This window comes from Pipistrellus kuhlii, unplaced genomic scaffold, assembly GCF_014108245.1.
Source record: "Pipistrellus kuhlii isolate mPipKuh1 unplaced genomic scaffold, mPipKuh1.p scaffold_m20_p_2, whole genome shotgun sequence".
NCBI classification, from domain to species: Eukaryota; Metazoa; Chordata; class Mammalia; order Chiroptera; family Vespertilionidae; genus Pipistrellus; species Pipistrellus kuhlii.
The window spans coordinates 53,367,510-53,383,445 of record NW_023425515.1 but is presented as its reverse complement, the minus strand read 5'-3'; the positions used below and the strand labels follow the sequence as shown (position 1 = coordinate 53,383,445).

The 15,936-nt window shown below is 42.0% G+C and overlaps 1 protein-coding gene across 6 annotated transcripts in view; it reads right to left on the bottom strand.

Moving 5' to 3' along the window:
* Window positions 1-2,512: 2,512 nt before the first annotated feature.
* GSK3B (glycogen synthase kinase 3 beta) overlaps window positions 2,513-15,936 on the bottom strand; it is a 180,612-nt gene continuing 167,188 nt past the window's right edge. For all 6 annotated transcript variants that reach the window (XM_036447141.2, XM_036447137.2, XM_036447139.2 and 3 more), the window contains one exon: window positions 2,513-7,309. Coding sequence is in view for 5 of the 6 variants with exons in the window: in XM_036447137.2 (XP_036303030.1) it covers window positions 7,242-7,309 (68 nt within the window). In the remaining variant the exon portion in view is untranslated. The remainder of the gene's footprint in view (window positions 7,310-15,936) is intronic.

Here is a 15,936-nt window from a genome sequence, read left to right as displayed (position 1 = left end):
TTTCAAAAGTGTAATATGTTTATGCAAATGAAGCTACACATTAACTGAATTTTGAGGAACAGATACTTGCTTAGCTTTTGCCATTTTATGAGAAATTGGCCAAACTTTGAGAACATAAGAAATCGACACTATATATCGATATCAAAGCAAGCAAACCTATGCCCTGAATCCCTCCAAGTGTACCAGACTCTCTGCATCAAGGAGATAAACACTCTCGTTTTCAGAAAGGAAATGGAGGGGGGGGAAGCTTCTCTCTGCAAATGCAAGGACTCCAGCTTTTGCCCCCAGGAATTGCTTTTGGAAATGTAAACTTCATTCAACTGTATTCATAAATCAAATGGTTCTCCTCTTCCTGACTGGAATAATTCTGAGTGTGCTAGTCACTCAAATGCAGGCTACGGTGAAGTGAGGGCAAGATGAGATTAAGGCGGGATGTAATCAGTGGATGAGTGGGTAAGAGCTGTGGTACATTTACACAATAAACTTCTTACCCTTGGTCACAGCGTGGATGGACCGGGAGATTTTTATGCTAAGGGAAATAAGCCAGCCAGAGAAAGGCAAATACCACGTGATCTCACTAATATGTGAGATCTGGCGAACAAAATAAACTGACAAGCAAAACAGAATAGAGGCATGGATACATGAAACAGACTGGCAGATGTCAGAGGGCAGGGGGGTGAGGGACACCGGATAAAGGAAGGTGAGGTAGTATTCGGTAAAGAACATATGCATAGGCCATGGACACACACAATAATGGGGAGGGCCAAGAGCGGGGGCTGGGTGGAGGTGGGAGGAAAATGCAGGACATCTGCAATAGTGTCAACAATAAACAATTTTTTAAAATTTTTTTACAATTTAAATAAATTTAAAAAGGGGGATATATTGGTTTTAAAAATACCTGGGCAATTCCCCAAACAATGACTTAATATTAAATGACATACATACTATAAAAAAGTAAGTGTGGTCCAAGTGCAGTTAAGAGTCAAGGTTAGGTGCACCGAAGAGCTCACACGGGACCCTTCCTCTCAGCGGCTTTGTGGTTTAGAGGGCCAGGCGCCCGGCCCTACTCCCAAGCATTCAGATTTCATTGTTCCCTTCCCGAGCTCTGAGCATTAGAACTGAGTGTCGCTTTCTGGGCATCTCTGTGGCCACTGTTCTTTCTCTAGGTCTGGCCCCAGTCAGGTGAGGATGAAGTCTGACACCGGAGCTCGGGAGAGACCTTTTGAGGAAGTTATGTTCACCGTCTGGCTCCCCCACTGGTCAGAGCCACTCAGCAGCCAATCCCTACCTGCCCCAAACGTGAAGGGTCCTTCTTTGGGGAAGGCCCAGAGCTTCTTTGTGGAGAAGAGGCTGGAAAGAGAAATGCACATTTGATTGACTGTCCCCTCAGCTCTGACAACTCGGAGGCCTCATCATCCCACCTTCCACAACAGCTCGTTTTCCTGGGACACGTCCCTATAATGCGCTCACAGTTCTCCTAAATCCCAAGGTGCTAGTGGGGGAGTCAAATACCCCTGCACCTGAGGCCTGGGTGACCGTCCATCACTGTGGTCACTTCCCTTTCACCAACTTTCCCTCGAGGGAACCTACAGCTTGACCCCTCCCTTTTCTCACGACCCCTTTCCAGCCTCAATTGGCATTGTCACGGCTCCCCCAGAAATGTGACCCCAAACGACTGGAAGGGAAGACTTCCAGGATTTTAAGTTAAAAGGGCATCCTGCTCAACCCCTACTCAAAGGGGGCAGGAAATATGAGTGACTCTCAAACAAAAGTACTTCAGTGGTATCTGGAGGCCAGCCTATCCCACAAGGGACTTCCTCAACCCCCGCCCCTCCACTGCCACATCTCACCACAATGAACACGTAAGTGAAGAAAGAGGACCAGACTTTATCCAATATAAATTTGTTTTTATTGAAGCAGCAGTCACATGACTTTATATCTAGCCTTTAGATTAGGCCTGACCGCGAGCCAGCCCTAAAAAAAAGTTTCTTTTTGCACTAAGAGACATTACATGTTTACATACAGCATCCAGTATTGGAAATGATGGGACTCAAACACAACATGTGTCGGTTACCAGGGAGGTACAGCCCCACTGTTTGTGTTCACTTATTTTACAGATACTCCCAGACCATTACCGATGGGATGGAACTTAAAAAAAAACACAGCTACACCAAACCATGAGCACAGTAACAGAAGACAGCAGCTTGTACACGTTTTTAAGACTTGTCCCTTTCGGGCGTGTTTTCTTTCTTCTCAATGCAGCATCTGCAAAGCTTCCTCTGCATCCAATCCAAAGGTTTCCAAGATGGAAGCTGCACCTCTCGGCCACACAATGGAATAAGATCATTTGAAAGAACGAGAACTAATGTTCGTATCTTGATTTTTATAACAAAGATCCATGTTTCTCTAACGGGAGGAAGAGAGGTGGCGATGTGTCTACATATTGCAGTGGCAAAACTGGCCGGGTGAAGAGGAGGGCTGGGTAGTGAAATAAAGACCACACACTTGTGAATTTTAATTTCATTTCCAGGCTACCTACTTTTTATTTAATGCAAATTACAGTACCAGTTAACTATTTCCAAACCAAGTCACATAGAACGAAATGTATTTACAAGGGAATGGGGAAAAGGGGGGAAAAAAAACCATTAAGCATACTTTTCACAAAAAAGTTTATATTTAAAATGAAAAAAAAAAAATCAGTCACAGAGGCATTCAAGTAGTAATAATGTTATACAGATTTTGCTTTTCCTTTATATCAAGACAGATTTGCACAAGTGTTTGCAATAGTTTGTATACAACCCACAGTCCTTTATATATATATATATATATATATATGTATATATAATAAATTTTGTTTTTTAGATTTGTTTTTAAGATGGAAGTGGTCACGCTAATTGGTATGTGTACAGGCCCAAGTGATCCATCGGCAACACATTTATAAATGCAATTTTACAGGCAAGCACATTTCATACATCTATCTGAATCTGCCTGTAGCAGATATAGTATGAAAAAAAAAACCTTAAAATTAACACAAGAAAGTCTACTTTGTCAAGCTAACCCCTTATGTACTGGTTGTCATTTTGCTTTTATTGCAGAGGTGCAAAACGGAGCAACAAACTTGAGTAAAACGTCATAACCCTTGTGAAAATAACCCAAACCTCCGGGATTACTTTCGAAGCCTCTCAAACGTAGACCTTAGTCTGGGACTCTACTCTGCTTCTAGTTGTCTCTCTTATCTTCAGTGGCTCAGGTTTCTATCAGAAAAGACAGGTTTTATTGTAATGCATGCTGAATTTGTTTTTCTATAGACGGGAGAAAGTGTTTGGCTCTGTGATTAGATGATCACTAAGAACAACAGAAATCGGTTACAATTTTCATTAAAAAAAAAAAAGAAGCCAAACTACTGGTGATCTGGGATTGGCCAAACTTCCTTTGGAAGATTCCGAAGTTAAGTCCCTTAAAAATTAAAGGGGAAAAGAAAGAAAATGCCAGTGTCTTTATATCCACAGGGATAGAGAATACAATGGTCCTCTCAGAAACCTTTGCATTGGTGCAGACCAGATGGCTGGTTAGGCAGCTTGATTAACACACACACCAAAAATATGTATCTAAAAATTAAGAGGACTTTAAAAAATGACATGTCACTGGAAAGAAGGTGCAGTTTTCCGCCTTGCTGGAACGAACACATGATATTTCAAATAGAGGAACCTTTGGTTTGGTAGTTTGTGTTTTTTTCCTACTCAAGACATCTCATATGGAGTACTTGGAGGCAAAACAACTAATTTTGATTTTCTTTCAAAAAAGGCCTTCATGATGGGCACACAGTAAGAACTCAATCAATTTTTGAAAAAAGAAATTAAAATGAGATTTTGCTGAAAGGGGTGGAGGTGGCGAGAGGACGGACAGATGGAGTACCCTGGGTAAGCCCCAGTCCTCACGGCACTCCGGTGTTACTGCCTGCAACTGCCTTTTGGCAATTCAGACCTGACTAGCAAAACCTGACACTATGATGGAATTCTGATTTACAAGAACCAATTCTCCCCTCTCATTTGTGAGAGTGAGCATGGAATCTGCTTTTTTAAGACAATGGTTAGGGTTTGGGGAAGAGACGAGCAGAAGCTAATGGATCCCTCCGGCTCCAGGGCCCCCGGCACTGTGCTGAGCCCCCGGCCGGCCTCGGGATGAAATGAAACCGGTCACTGCTACTGAGGAAGACGTATGTTCAGAACCAAAACAAAGGCAGGGCTTACATGATGTGAGATTATAAACATGGTTTCCTCTTTCCACTCCTGAGCATGGTGTCACTGAAATTCACCGTGAAGGGGCACAGACACTGTGTTATGAGTGAACTATTATCTCATAGGGAAAAGGGTCGGGACAGGGAGACATGGCTAGAGAGAGAAACCAATTAAAATTAAAAAAATGAAAAACAAAAAAACAAACACATGGAAGCGAAGGCACTCCAAACTATATAGATACACTATACATTGCTAGAGTTATTGTTACAATAATACAGGCCGGTACCTATTGTACAGAGTTAAAACTATATGGCTTTAAAAAGCTCGTCTACATTTTGTCTGATTATTAAACAGAATCACTGCCCTGAACAGTAACTTTTTGCTCATTAATAACAGTTCCTGGGTCCACATATTTACATACAAAACAATAAAACTTAAATTTAAAAACATTGAAAGAAAATGTAATGTACAGGCTTGAATTTGGTGAGGAGCTTTTATTATTATTTACAAAAAGATACGCAGAGACCTGGATCTCACTTGTATAAAAGAGCTGTGATCCTGCCATGATCCTTGAGAAAGAAAAAACCACGCAACTCAGCCCTCACACACGCACACACAACCCGAGAGGAAAGCATCAGACTCTTCTCTTTTCTCACCCCATTTATCGGGGGGAAGGTATTTTGTAAAACACACACAGATTTTTATGGACTCTGGCAGATATACCAAATCCAGAGTAGTGTCTGTCCAGATGTTGGCTGGGCAGTGGTCTGAAAGCAGGTCCATTTCTGTCACAGACCTGCTGTTCGGCCTCTTTATCTTTCCTGAAAATGGCCTATCAAAGCCATTCCTTTAGTATCATGTTGCCAAATACTTTCATTCAGATGTCTTTCCAATCTTAATCAGCTCTCAGATGCTCATTATGAAAAGTAAAATTCAGTATGTTTGATTTGGTTTGACTGAGGATGTTTCCTTTCTCATGAACTCTGATATAAACAGAGGTTTGAGAAACCCCTTTTGCGGCCTAAGAGCTTAAACAGTGAGTGAAAACGACGATGGCTCACAGTTGCCTTCCTGGCACTGGTTCACGTCAGCAGGCAGTCGACTCTCTGGGAGTCAGGTGGGTAAGAAGCAGTACAGGCTCCGGGGACCTGCATGAGGGCTGTCAAGAGACTCCACTTCCAAATCGCCTGGAGGGCGAGACCCCCATGGCAGAAGGTGGCAATGAGAAGGGGAAGGTAAGTCACACGCAACCCAGGGCCCAGCTCTGCAGCCCTGGCTCTCGGTGAACCGTAGAAGGCGTGCGGGGAAGGAGCGGGAGCGGGGAAAGGCGGCCATCACTCAAGTAACCTTTACATGTAAAGTACAGCTGGTTGTGCCTTTAAGATTCATAGGTCAAGTAATGGCCCGTAAGCACCAAGGTGACTAAGGTTCATTTTAGAGTATATAAGGCCCACATAGATGTCAACCTTAAACGTGAAAACAAACTCTGTGAAAATCCATTTCCTCACTGCAAACATAATCCTTCAATCCTCCTTGCTTTCCAAGGAATATTGCTTTTTCTTCAAAAACAGAGACTGGTTCTTACACCATTACTGATACAGGAAAGAAAACAAGCAAAACTCTTAACTGGGTATGGGGAAACATTCTTCTTCTCACTCTTCAAGCAGTCAATGTTGATACTGTGGACAAAATGAAGACAAAAACAAAAGGCAGTACTGAATCTATGCATATATAACACCTATACACACATTTATGTAATCCACTTTCCTAAAAAGTCAGCAGGTACAAGTGACTGTTTATATCATTTGGATGTGTAGTTTTTAATATTCCTATCATCTAGAATAATAATGGCCTGACACATGCATCAATAAATAAAAAATTTAAAAAGCATGAGGTTAAAAAAAAGCTGAAATTAAATACAGATTCTAGATTTGGATTTAAAATTAGAACTATGTGCAGAATGTGGCAATTTCTGCAAGCTCAATCTGTAATTAAAAAAATATGAAAATAAACCAGTAGACTGTTACAGTTCACATTATTTAACTATAATGTCTTCTCAAGTGTATCTTTCCAAGGGAAGCAACTTTAGAAAAGAATCTGGACTACTTCATTCACAGTGGTGAGATCCGCCCTGGCCCGTCCCTTCCTCCAGGTTTATCGGCTTTTGACCTCTGCAGCCAGGGTGCCAGCCCACCGCTTTGTCAGCCTTCTCCTCCGCCACCAGTGTACAACCGCACCAAGGTGTGCGGAGAACGTTTGGCCAGGCAAGCCAAGATCCACAGGAAGGGCAGGCAGGCTCCTTCCCGACAGCCTCTTACACAAATCCCCCACCACTAACATGATTAAGAGCAAAACAGAACTTTAACAAATCAATTAAGAATCTTTCCCTTACAGCTTCTAACTTTATTGACCTCCCAGGGTTACACAGAATACACATTTCCTTTTTCTCTTTTTGTCTGCCATGCCTGCCACCAACATGCCAAAGGCAAGTCTTCAAACGCCCGATGATATGGATTAATTTTACAAGTGACATTTAAGTCCCCATGGGGTTACACCTGCTAAGCTCCTAACCAATTTCAAGCTGTGCACTATACCAAGTCTTACACTTGACTTTAAAAGAAAAGAAGGTAAAAAAAAAAACTTCAGCCAGAACGAAGTTTTCTTCTTTTGTGGAAGGGGCATGAAGCAGGAGTTCTGTTTTTAAGTATCTAACAGCAGACTTCTGGTAAGATTGTCGTGGGAGAGAGATCTGTTCTGGTGCTCCGCTTTCCCTCCCCCTCCCCCTCCCACCCCTGGGTCTCCCTCAAAGTGAGAATACAATGAAATTGGTTTGTATTTATAGATATTTTACAAGGTTAAATAATAACAATAATAAAAAAATTGAACACTAAAATGAGCAGGTTTTTTTCTCTCTTTAATTTTCTTTCCAAACGTGACCAGTGTTGCTGAGTGACACTCAAGTAACTGGTGGTTTTTCCTGTGCAGCTGGCTGCTCGGGACTGTTCAGGTGGAGTTGGAAGCTGATGCAGAAGCAGAGCTATTGGTCTGTCCACGGTCTCCAGCATTAGCATCTGCAAATCAAAAGTCCCAAGAGAGAGCATGAGTGATGCTGTAAAGCCTCAAAGAGAAAAGCATGCTGTCTCAACTGCAGACTGAGCTGTGCGGCCTGCTTCCAAGTGTTATCTGAAATGTTTAAAACATGGCCAATACTAGACATCTGGATTTCTTCCTGCTTAGAGCTAAGTCCAGGCTGTGGCCTGGTCCTGATGCAGGACAATACTGTCTTTGAATAAGTTACAGACTCTGGTAGCCAGAGACCATGTCTATCAAAGCTCTTGTTCTAGCCTGGATCAATGGTATAGGATCTGGAGTCTAGCGATCTGAAAATGCACAGCTGAAAACTTGTTGGAAGTCCTGAACCATGCCATCTGCCTGGGAGAGTAAAAGGGGTGGAGGCAGTGGAAGTACTGTGGGCCAGCGTGACAGGCAGAAGTGCTGTGTGTAAATCAAACTCAATTGCTTGCTTTCTAAGTACAGGCCATCGTCGTTATTCATAGACGTGGAAGATAGACAACTAGCAGAAAAAGGAACAGCCACCAATTCACTTAATTCAATAAAGTATCTTGTAGTAACTATCTTGGCACTAACCTTACTTTGCCTAATGTTTTGGAAATATGTGTAACATCATAACTTTAACCCCCCCTTCCCTCTTTTAAAGGCCCATTATTTCATGATATCCATTAACATTTAAGCAAGCATTTGTGTCCAGATTGGCTGTCAGTCTCCGGTAGGCATACACTGCTATTTCAGTGACTAGTTTAATTAAGTTGCATCCCTGTCATCTCCCAAGCACTTCACGGTAAGCCCTGAGAACAGGAGAGGTGGCTTGATTGGGATGGACAACTTTCAAGAGCCATCTCCCTAGAAGTCACACCTCCCTTGGCCGTCAAGGCTGATGATACCCAGACGTTTTCTCTCTATAGAAACTATAGTTCTATATCCTGTGATGAACACAGTAAACAAGGTCATGGCGAAAGCAACATTTGGTCTTCTGACTTTTCTACTTTGAATTTTTTAAATTAGAGTGAGAAACAAAAGACCCCAAGGACACACAGGAATTCTTAAAAATTAGCTGTTCACTTTATAAGTTTAATGGCCACTCTATGAAAACTATACTTCTTTCCTAAATTCTTGATTTTTCTGTCCTCAAAACAATCAGCCCTCTATACATTTAAATCAGACTTTGGGGAAGAAACGCTTCTCCTCCTGTTACCAGGCCTTAGCAGACGGCACGGATTCATATGAACTCACGGGCATGGCGCCAGGATGGGTGCAGGAGAGGGTAAATGGCACAGAACCTATTCTCCAAAGGCAGGCAAACAGCCTTTCTTCTAAAAGTTAGTTAGTGCCCAGGTCTACTACTTCACTCATGACTCCTGGTTTTTCCTGTAAACCATAACGTGCCTTGCTTAGCAGGAGTTTTACTCTCAATGATCATACAAATTCTGTGCATCAATAATAACAGAACAACAATTTTTGTCCAGGCCACAGGTTCCTCTGAGCCTTTCCCAGAAAAACACCCATTTTCATAATTTAGGCACAGTCTGCATTAAACAATAGTCCAAAGAAAGCTGAAAGGCCACAGAGCTGTTTCAGAGTTAATAATGTTTCTCACAAAGCCAAGCTCACTGTGCATCTCGTGTGCTTTGTATGACAACTCAGTACCTCTGCAGGATCATCATCAGACAACACTTCTCTCCCTTGTCAGTTTGTGAACATGACAGGTAAAACTGTCACGTTCTGATCTTCCCCAGGAGTTAAGGGACTCACTAATCACCGGGAATTTATCGGCTCCATCACGACATCAGCACACGTACCAGCACTGCTGGCAGCTCTGGCCAGGGCAGCCACCAGCATTAGCCAACACCCACGAAGACTTAACTACATTGCCATCCAGCCCATTACATTAGTAATTTGCTCTTTGGCAAAATCATAATTTGCTATTAATCAGCCAATGTTCTTTCAGTAGATACTACCTGTGAGCTGAAGACGTTCCCCACACGAGTCCCACCCCCCTTGGATGAAGCCAGAGGCTGCTTGCATGAGAATAAAAAGCACAAGCCTTTTAAGTGGGCACACAACCAAAAATGAATTCACTTTCCAAACAATAAAATTTGAAAATAGATTTGTAATTTATGATCTCTTATTTTTTCTTTGGATTATCCTACCTAACAAAAGAGTAATATGCAAATTAACCATCACTCTGCTACTTGTACAAGCCACGCCCACCAGCCAATCAGAACAAGTATGCAAATAAAACTAACCAAGATGGCTACAGCCACAGAGAGCAGGAGGGAGGCTTGGGTTTCCCAGGCAATGGCCTGCCCTTGCCTGCCTATGCCTCCACTCAAGGCTACAAAGTTTCAGTTGTAGAAGGTAAATAAATTCCAGATACCAGGGCCTCCAACTTGGGTCGCCAGGGGCGTGGCTCGCCTGCAAACCACCACAGGCCCCTTGCTCAGGCCACCCCATGCCCCAAGGAAACCCCCACCCTAATCTGGGACACCCTTCAGGACAAACCAGCCAGCCCCCACCTGTGCACCAGGCCTCTATCCTATCTAATAAAAGAGTAATATGCAGATTGACCATCACTCCAACACACAAGATTGCTGCCCCCATGTGGTCAAAGATCCTGCCCCTATGTGGACACAAGATGGCCATCAGGGGAGGGCAGTTGGGAGGCACCAGGCCTGCAAGGGAGGGCAGTTGAGAGGGACCAGGCAAGCAGGGGAGGGAAGTTGGAGGCGATCAACCCTGCAGGTGAGGGCAGTTAGGGGTAACCTGGCTGGCAGAGGAGGGAAATTGGAGGCAAACAAACTGGCAAGAGAGCAATTAGACATCAATCATGGGAGTGGTTAGTGGGTGATCAGGCTGGCAGGCAGAAGTGGTTAGGGCAATCAGGAAGGTAGGCAGGCGAGCAGTTGGGAGCCAGCAGTCTTGGATTGTGAGAGGGATCCCAGATTGGAGAGAAGGCAGGCTGGGCTGTGGGACACCATCACCCCTTCTCCCCGTGCACAAATTTTGTGCACCAGGCCTCTAGTTTCCAAATAATTTGATGAGTAAAATTTTAACAGATAATTATTTTAATTATAAATATCTTTGATACCTAAGTCATAGCACTATAATCATTAGTAAAAAACAAAACAAAAAAGCCCAGCTGGTATGGCTCAGTGGTATGGCCAGGAGGTTCCAAGTCGATTCCTAGTCAGGGAACATGCCTGGGTTTCGGGCTCCATTCCCAATAGGGGGTGTGCAGGAGGCAGCTGATCAATGATTCTCTCTCGTCATTGATGTTTCTATCTCTTTCTCTCTTTTCCTCTTGGAAATAAATAAAAATATATTAAAATACACCTACACCCAAACCCTTTTATCTAATGCAATGAACTGCACTTAAAAATCAAATTATACATGTCTTTGTTGAGGAAAAGAAGTCTCCCATCCCAAGGAAGACAAAGTACAGGGAGGAGAAAAGCAAAACAAAATAAAAAGTGAAGTCCTATGAACTCAATGATAGCTCCAACAGACCACTTGGCTTTCTGACTGAACAAAACTACATTTTGTAAATTCTTCTTGGTACATACTTATTTTGTTCCCACTGTCAATTCTGTAAACTTATTTTACAAATTTAAATTAATATGGCCCCTTTATTATAGTAATGCTCATTAATTTAAAATTCTGATAAACTGTCACTTGATTTGAATACATATGGTGATTCTATAACTTTTCTTCTGAAGCATTAAACAGTAAGCAGCATTTGCTTCCTTTACATTCGTACTGATAGTTACACCACTTGGCATTACGGTTTACAGGGTGAGCTAAGATCTTTTCATCCCAAGATACCCAATCCCACTGTGAATCACCAAACACTGAGTGTACAGTTACTAGTTTTTAGTCTTAAGAAATGCTCTTCTGATATTCACACTGATAGTCTTTCTTAAACCTAGTCCAATTCTACAAACATTTATTTAATATGAGATCTAGTTGTATAACTTAATAGCTGTGCAATTTTGAAACAAGTTACTTAAATTTCTCTACCCCTCAATTTCCTCACCTGAAAAATGGCAATAATACTACCTACTTACAAAATAAGGTCTATGAAATGCTTAGCATAGCACCTGGCTTATAGTAATTGTTTAATACATGGAAAGTAGAACAGGCATCTAAAATAGTTTAGTGTGACTTCAATATCCACCATTACACCATAATAAATAAGTGGCAGCAGTTAATATATGAGTGCTTAGCAATGTGCCAAACATTGCAATAAGTACACACTGCAGGAATGTCATTTAGCCCACACAGCAACCCCAAGAAATAGGTAAAAATTGTTGTCCCCATTTTGCAATGGCAAAATGGAAGCACAAAGAGATTAAGTTATATGCCTTACATTGGAGGGCTAACAAATGGGAGAGCTGAGCACAGAATAAGAGGATGATGACTTTTTATGGGTAGTAGGGAGCAGCAGAAAAGATTTCCTAGTAAAGGGAGAAAATAACTTAATTTCATTCCCCCTTACACGATCCATTGTGATTTCTAAAGCCTACTTTTATTATCTAAAAGGGTTACTACACTAAAACAGATCAGTGAATTTATGTTAAGAATTAAAGGTATAGTTATTTTATTTTCTAATTTTCAAAGTCTGTGTGGGGTATACAGATATACAAGTGTTTTGGAAAGAATTGACAGTTCACTGACTTCCTCACTTCCTAGAAACGAATGCCCATTACCACCCTTTTGATACTCCCGCAGTACAAACTAACCAACTAACCAACCAACTAACCAACCAACCAACCAACCAACCAATCAACCAACCAACAGCCTTGAGGGGGGACAGAGAGAATAATGAGCTTTGGGAAGGAAAGTATAAGATCATTCTTACACATTGTGGTAGCCAGCTTCCAAGATGGTCCTAATAAGTCATGAATTTTGGTGTCTATGCCCTAATGTAGTCTCCTCCCCCGGTGAGTAGCATTGGCTTGTCAATCATTTCAGAAATTATGTGTAGCTTCCTCCTTGTCCTCCTGGTGAGGGACCGAGGCCTCCTGCATACAGCCAGCAGGGACTCATCAACCACACGAATAAGCCATCCTGCAAGGATATCTTCTAGCCCCAGGCAAGTCTTCAGATGTTTGCAGCCCTGGCAGATAGTCTGACTACAACCTCTAGAGACCCTGACCTAGAACCATCCAGCAGTTAGGCTGCTTCTGAATTCCTGACTCACAGGAAGTATGTGGGGGTAATGTTTACTCTTGTTTTAAGCTGCTAAATTTTACTAGGGTATCTTGGTATGTAGCAACAGATAACCAACACATACATATTTGTCAAAGAACTTAAATGCCAGTTAGGGTTTATGCTCACAAGCCCATGAGAGCACCACTGACCAAGTCCCTCTACAAAATCAGGAATGCTCCTAAAAAAACTATACAACATAGAAAGACTGCAGCATATGATCAACTGTTTTTTCCCTAACCCTAAGAAAAGCTAATGGTTCCATGGATTTTATACTAGACTAGAGACCCGGTACACGAAATTCGTGCACTTGGGGGGGATCCCCTCGGCCTGGTCTGCACCCTCTAGCAATCCGGGAACCCTGGGAGGATGTCTGACTGATGGCTTAATGGGCCTAAGCTGTTAGTCAGACATCCTTCGCATTGCCATGGAGGCGGGAAGAGGTTCCCACCACTGCTGCTGTGCTTGCCAGCGATGAGCCTGGCTTCCGGCTTCTGGCTGAGCGGCACTCCCCCTGTGAGAGCACACTGACCACTAGGGGGCAGCTCCTGCATTGAGTGTCTGCCCCCTGGTGGTCAGTGCTTATCATAGTGACCGGTGATTCCACCATTCAGTCATTTGCATGATAGCTTTTTATTATGTAGGACGTGACAAGGGGAATTTGTGCATGCATTTACTAAAACCAATTGTAGTCTGTGTAAATTCAGAGGTAAAAACGACAACTTGGGCAATCCCACAGTAAAACCAATGTGAAGCCCTAAGGTATCAGGTTCCCAACAGAGTCCATGAGGATGTGGTTTTTTCTAGAGTAAATTTTTACATGCAAAATTCCATATATGATATATAAACAATTTTCTAGGAGAGGACCCAGTTTCTTCCCTGATTCTCAGAGATCTGTAAGAGTCCCTGGATAACTGAGCCCTGGATCTGACAGGCAGCTGTCCCAATACTCAGGAAACTGGCCCACCCAGTTGCCCAGGCTGTAGTCCTGAAGTTCTTACTTAGATTCTTCACTCCCAGGCCCCCCTGCCCCACACATCAGCAAGTCCTGTCCCTCCAAATGAGTCTGACCAAATGTGCAAATGGAGAGTAAAGAGTAAACGAAAGAACACACTTATAAATTGTAGTTAAAGGTTTTAAATAAGAATAGAAAACAAGAAAACAGGTTGGGAGGAAAGGACAGAAAGTAAACATAGAAACTGGGTTCCAAAAGCTGTGCCACTATGCACCAGTATTCTAGAGCTATGGGTCTATAAAAGTTAAAGACTTCTAGTTGATACAAGTAAGTGTTCATCGTCTGGCCCAGCAGCAAGATCATTACAGAGAATAAAAGATGTACCCTAATATTACCACCGTTATATTTATATCATAACTATGATTTTGACAATTTTGCCTGGGTAACAATTGGGGAGAAGAGGGGGTTCCTCCTCAGCAAAGCATCATCACTCCTCTTTTTATATCATTCTGAGGAAAAGGTGCGGCACAAGACACCAAGGTGCTTTAGTCATTTCAAAAATAGAACTGAAATTCAGACATCAGTGAGCCAGCCACACACCAGCAAACCTGGAGGACTTGTCCACAAGACTGCTTATATTTGATTTGCTAGCAGCAGAGAGGTCTTAGTTGCTCTGAGCTCAGGGGCAGAGCACATTTTAATTAAGAGGCTTGGTTGTTCAAAATAGGGAATTGAAGGCCATGAAGACACAGGAAACATTTCCATCTTTTAAGTTAAAACAAACAACACAACAAAACACCTACAATTTAGGAATAAAGAATAAGAAAAGGCACATGAATTTAACTAGGTGATTTCAGGCAAGGAACTAAAGAGCACGTGAACACCTAAATGGTCTGATAGGACACTCACCAACTCAAAAAGATTTCATATTATTTTTGAGGTAGGGGAGAAAAACAGGTAAAAATTTTGACTTAATAAGACAGAACATATTTTGAATAAAAACGTAGTGAAATAATGACTAAACAGGCTTGACTTTAAGTATTTATACACTGTGGGGGCAAAAGTAGGTTTACAGTTGTTTGTATGGAAAATAGTACAATAATTAATAAATTATATGTATAAAAGCTTAACCAACCATTTGACCAGTAATTATGACGTGCAATAACCACCAGGGGACAGATGCTGAATGTAGGAGCTGTGGTTCTCAGGTGACGCACCAGAACCAGAGAGGAGGGAGCCCAATTACAGGGCACGTCACCTGAGAACCGCCCTCTCGCAATCCGGGACCCCTCCGGGGATGTCGGAGAGCCAGTTTCGGCCCAATCCCTACATGCCAGGCTGTGGGACCCCACCGGTGCACAAATCCGTGCACTGGGCCTTTAGTATAAGAATAAACTCTGTGTTTAATATACTCAGAACTGTAAACCTACTTTTGCCTCACTCTGTGTATTAACTCACCAAGTGAACTTGAAACCTTGACACAGGATAGATACAACCTCATTGGTGTCAGTGAATTGGTCAAACTGGCATATGTGCATGGGTCTTATTTCAAACACAGAGCCAAAGAAAGAAATGGGTAAAATACTGGACCTAAAAAGCAGAACCATGTTCTTTGGCTACTAAGTTGGTAACACCTAAAAATAAGCATGTGTACCCTATTCCCCATACCCTAACTCTGAGATGGCTAATGTTAAGGAAATGGAAAAAATGTGCACTGCCAATGAGCAGTGTAAACTGCTACAAGCTTTCTGGAAGGAAGCTTGACAATATGTATCAGAGTCTTCATACATTTTTGACTCAGCAATTCTACTTCTAAAAACTGGGATACAACCCAAATGTCCAAGAATAAGTTAAATAAGTTATGATACATATTTAGAATACAATAAAATACAATCATATACTCCTATACCCTAAGAGCATAAGCCCATTTAAAAAAGCATATCTCTCTGTCCATTCATATATAGACTAAAATATAAAATAATGTTACCTTTGATTACCTGTGGAAGTGAGAATATGGGAGACTCCCCAACCCCTAAAATAACTATATTATGTAATTAATAGAGAAAAACCCATGGTTTTTTTCTTTCTTTCATTTTCTTTTTAAAGCTGTATACTTTAATGAAACTTCACATACATTTAGGTTAAGGTAAAGGGAACAGAAAGGACAAGGTTAGGAAGAGGAACACCTGAGGGCATATACTGCAGATTCCACAACTAGACAGGATATAGATACAGCTGTCCCAGTGCATGTGTGAAAGTGGCACAGAAACAGTACTTGGGGAGTGGGAGAAGAAATGGTAATTGTCATTTGTTTAAATGAGAATTTAATACATTGACTTATTTTAACATTTCATCTCTCAATAGCAGTGGAAACAAAAAAAAATTGTTCTGAGTTTAATGCTGTCCAACTAGAAAGAACTGGCAGATGATATAGGTGACAGAAATTCTGGGGTAAAA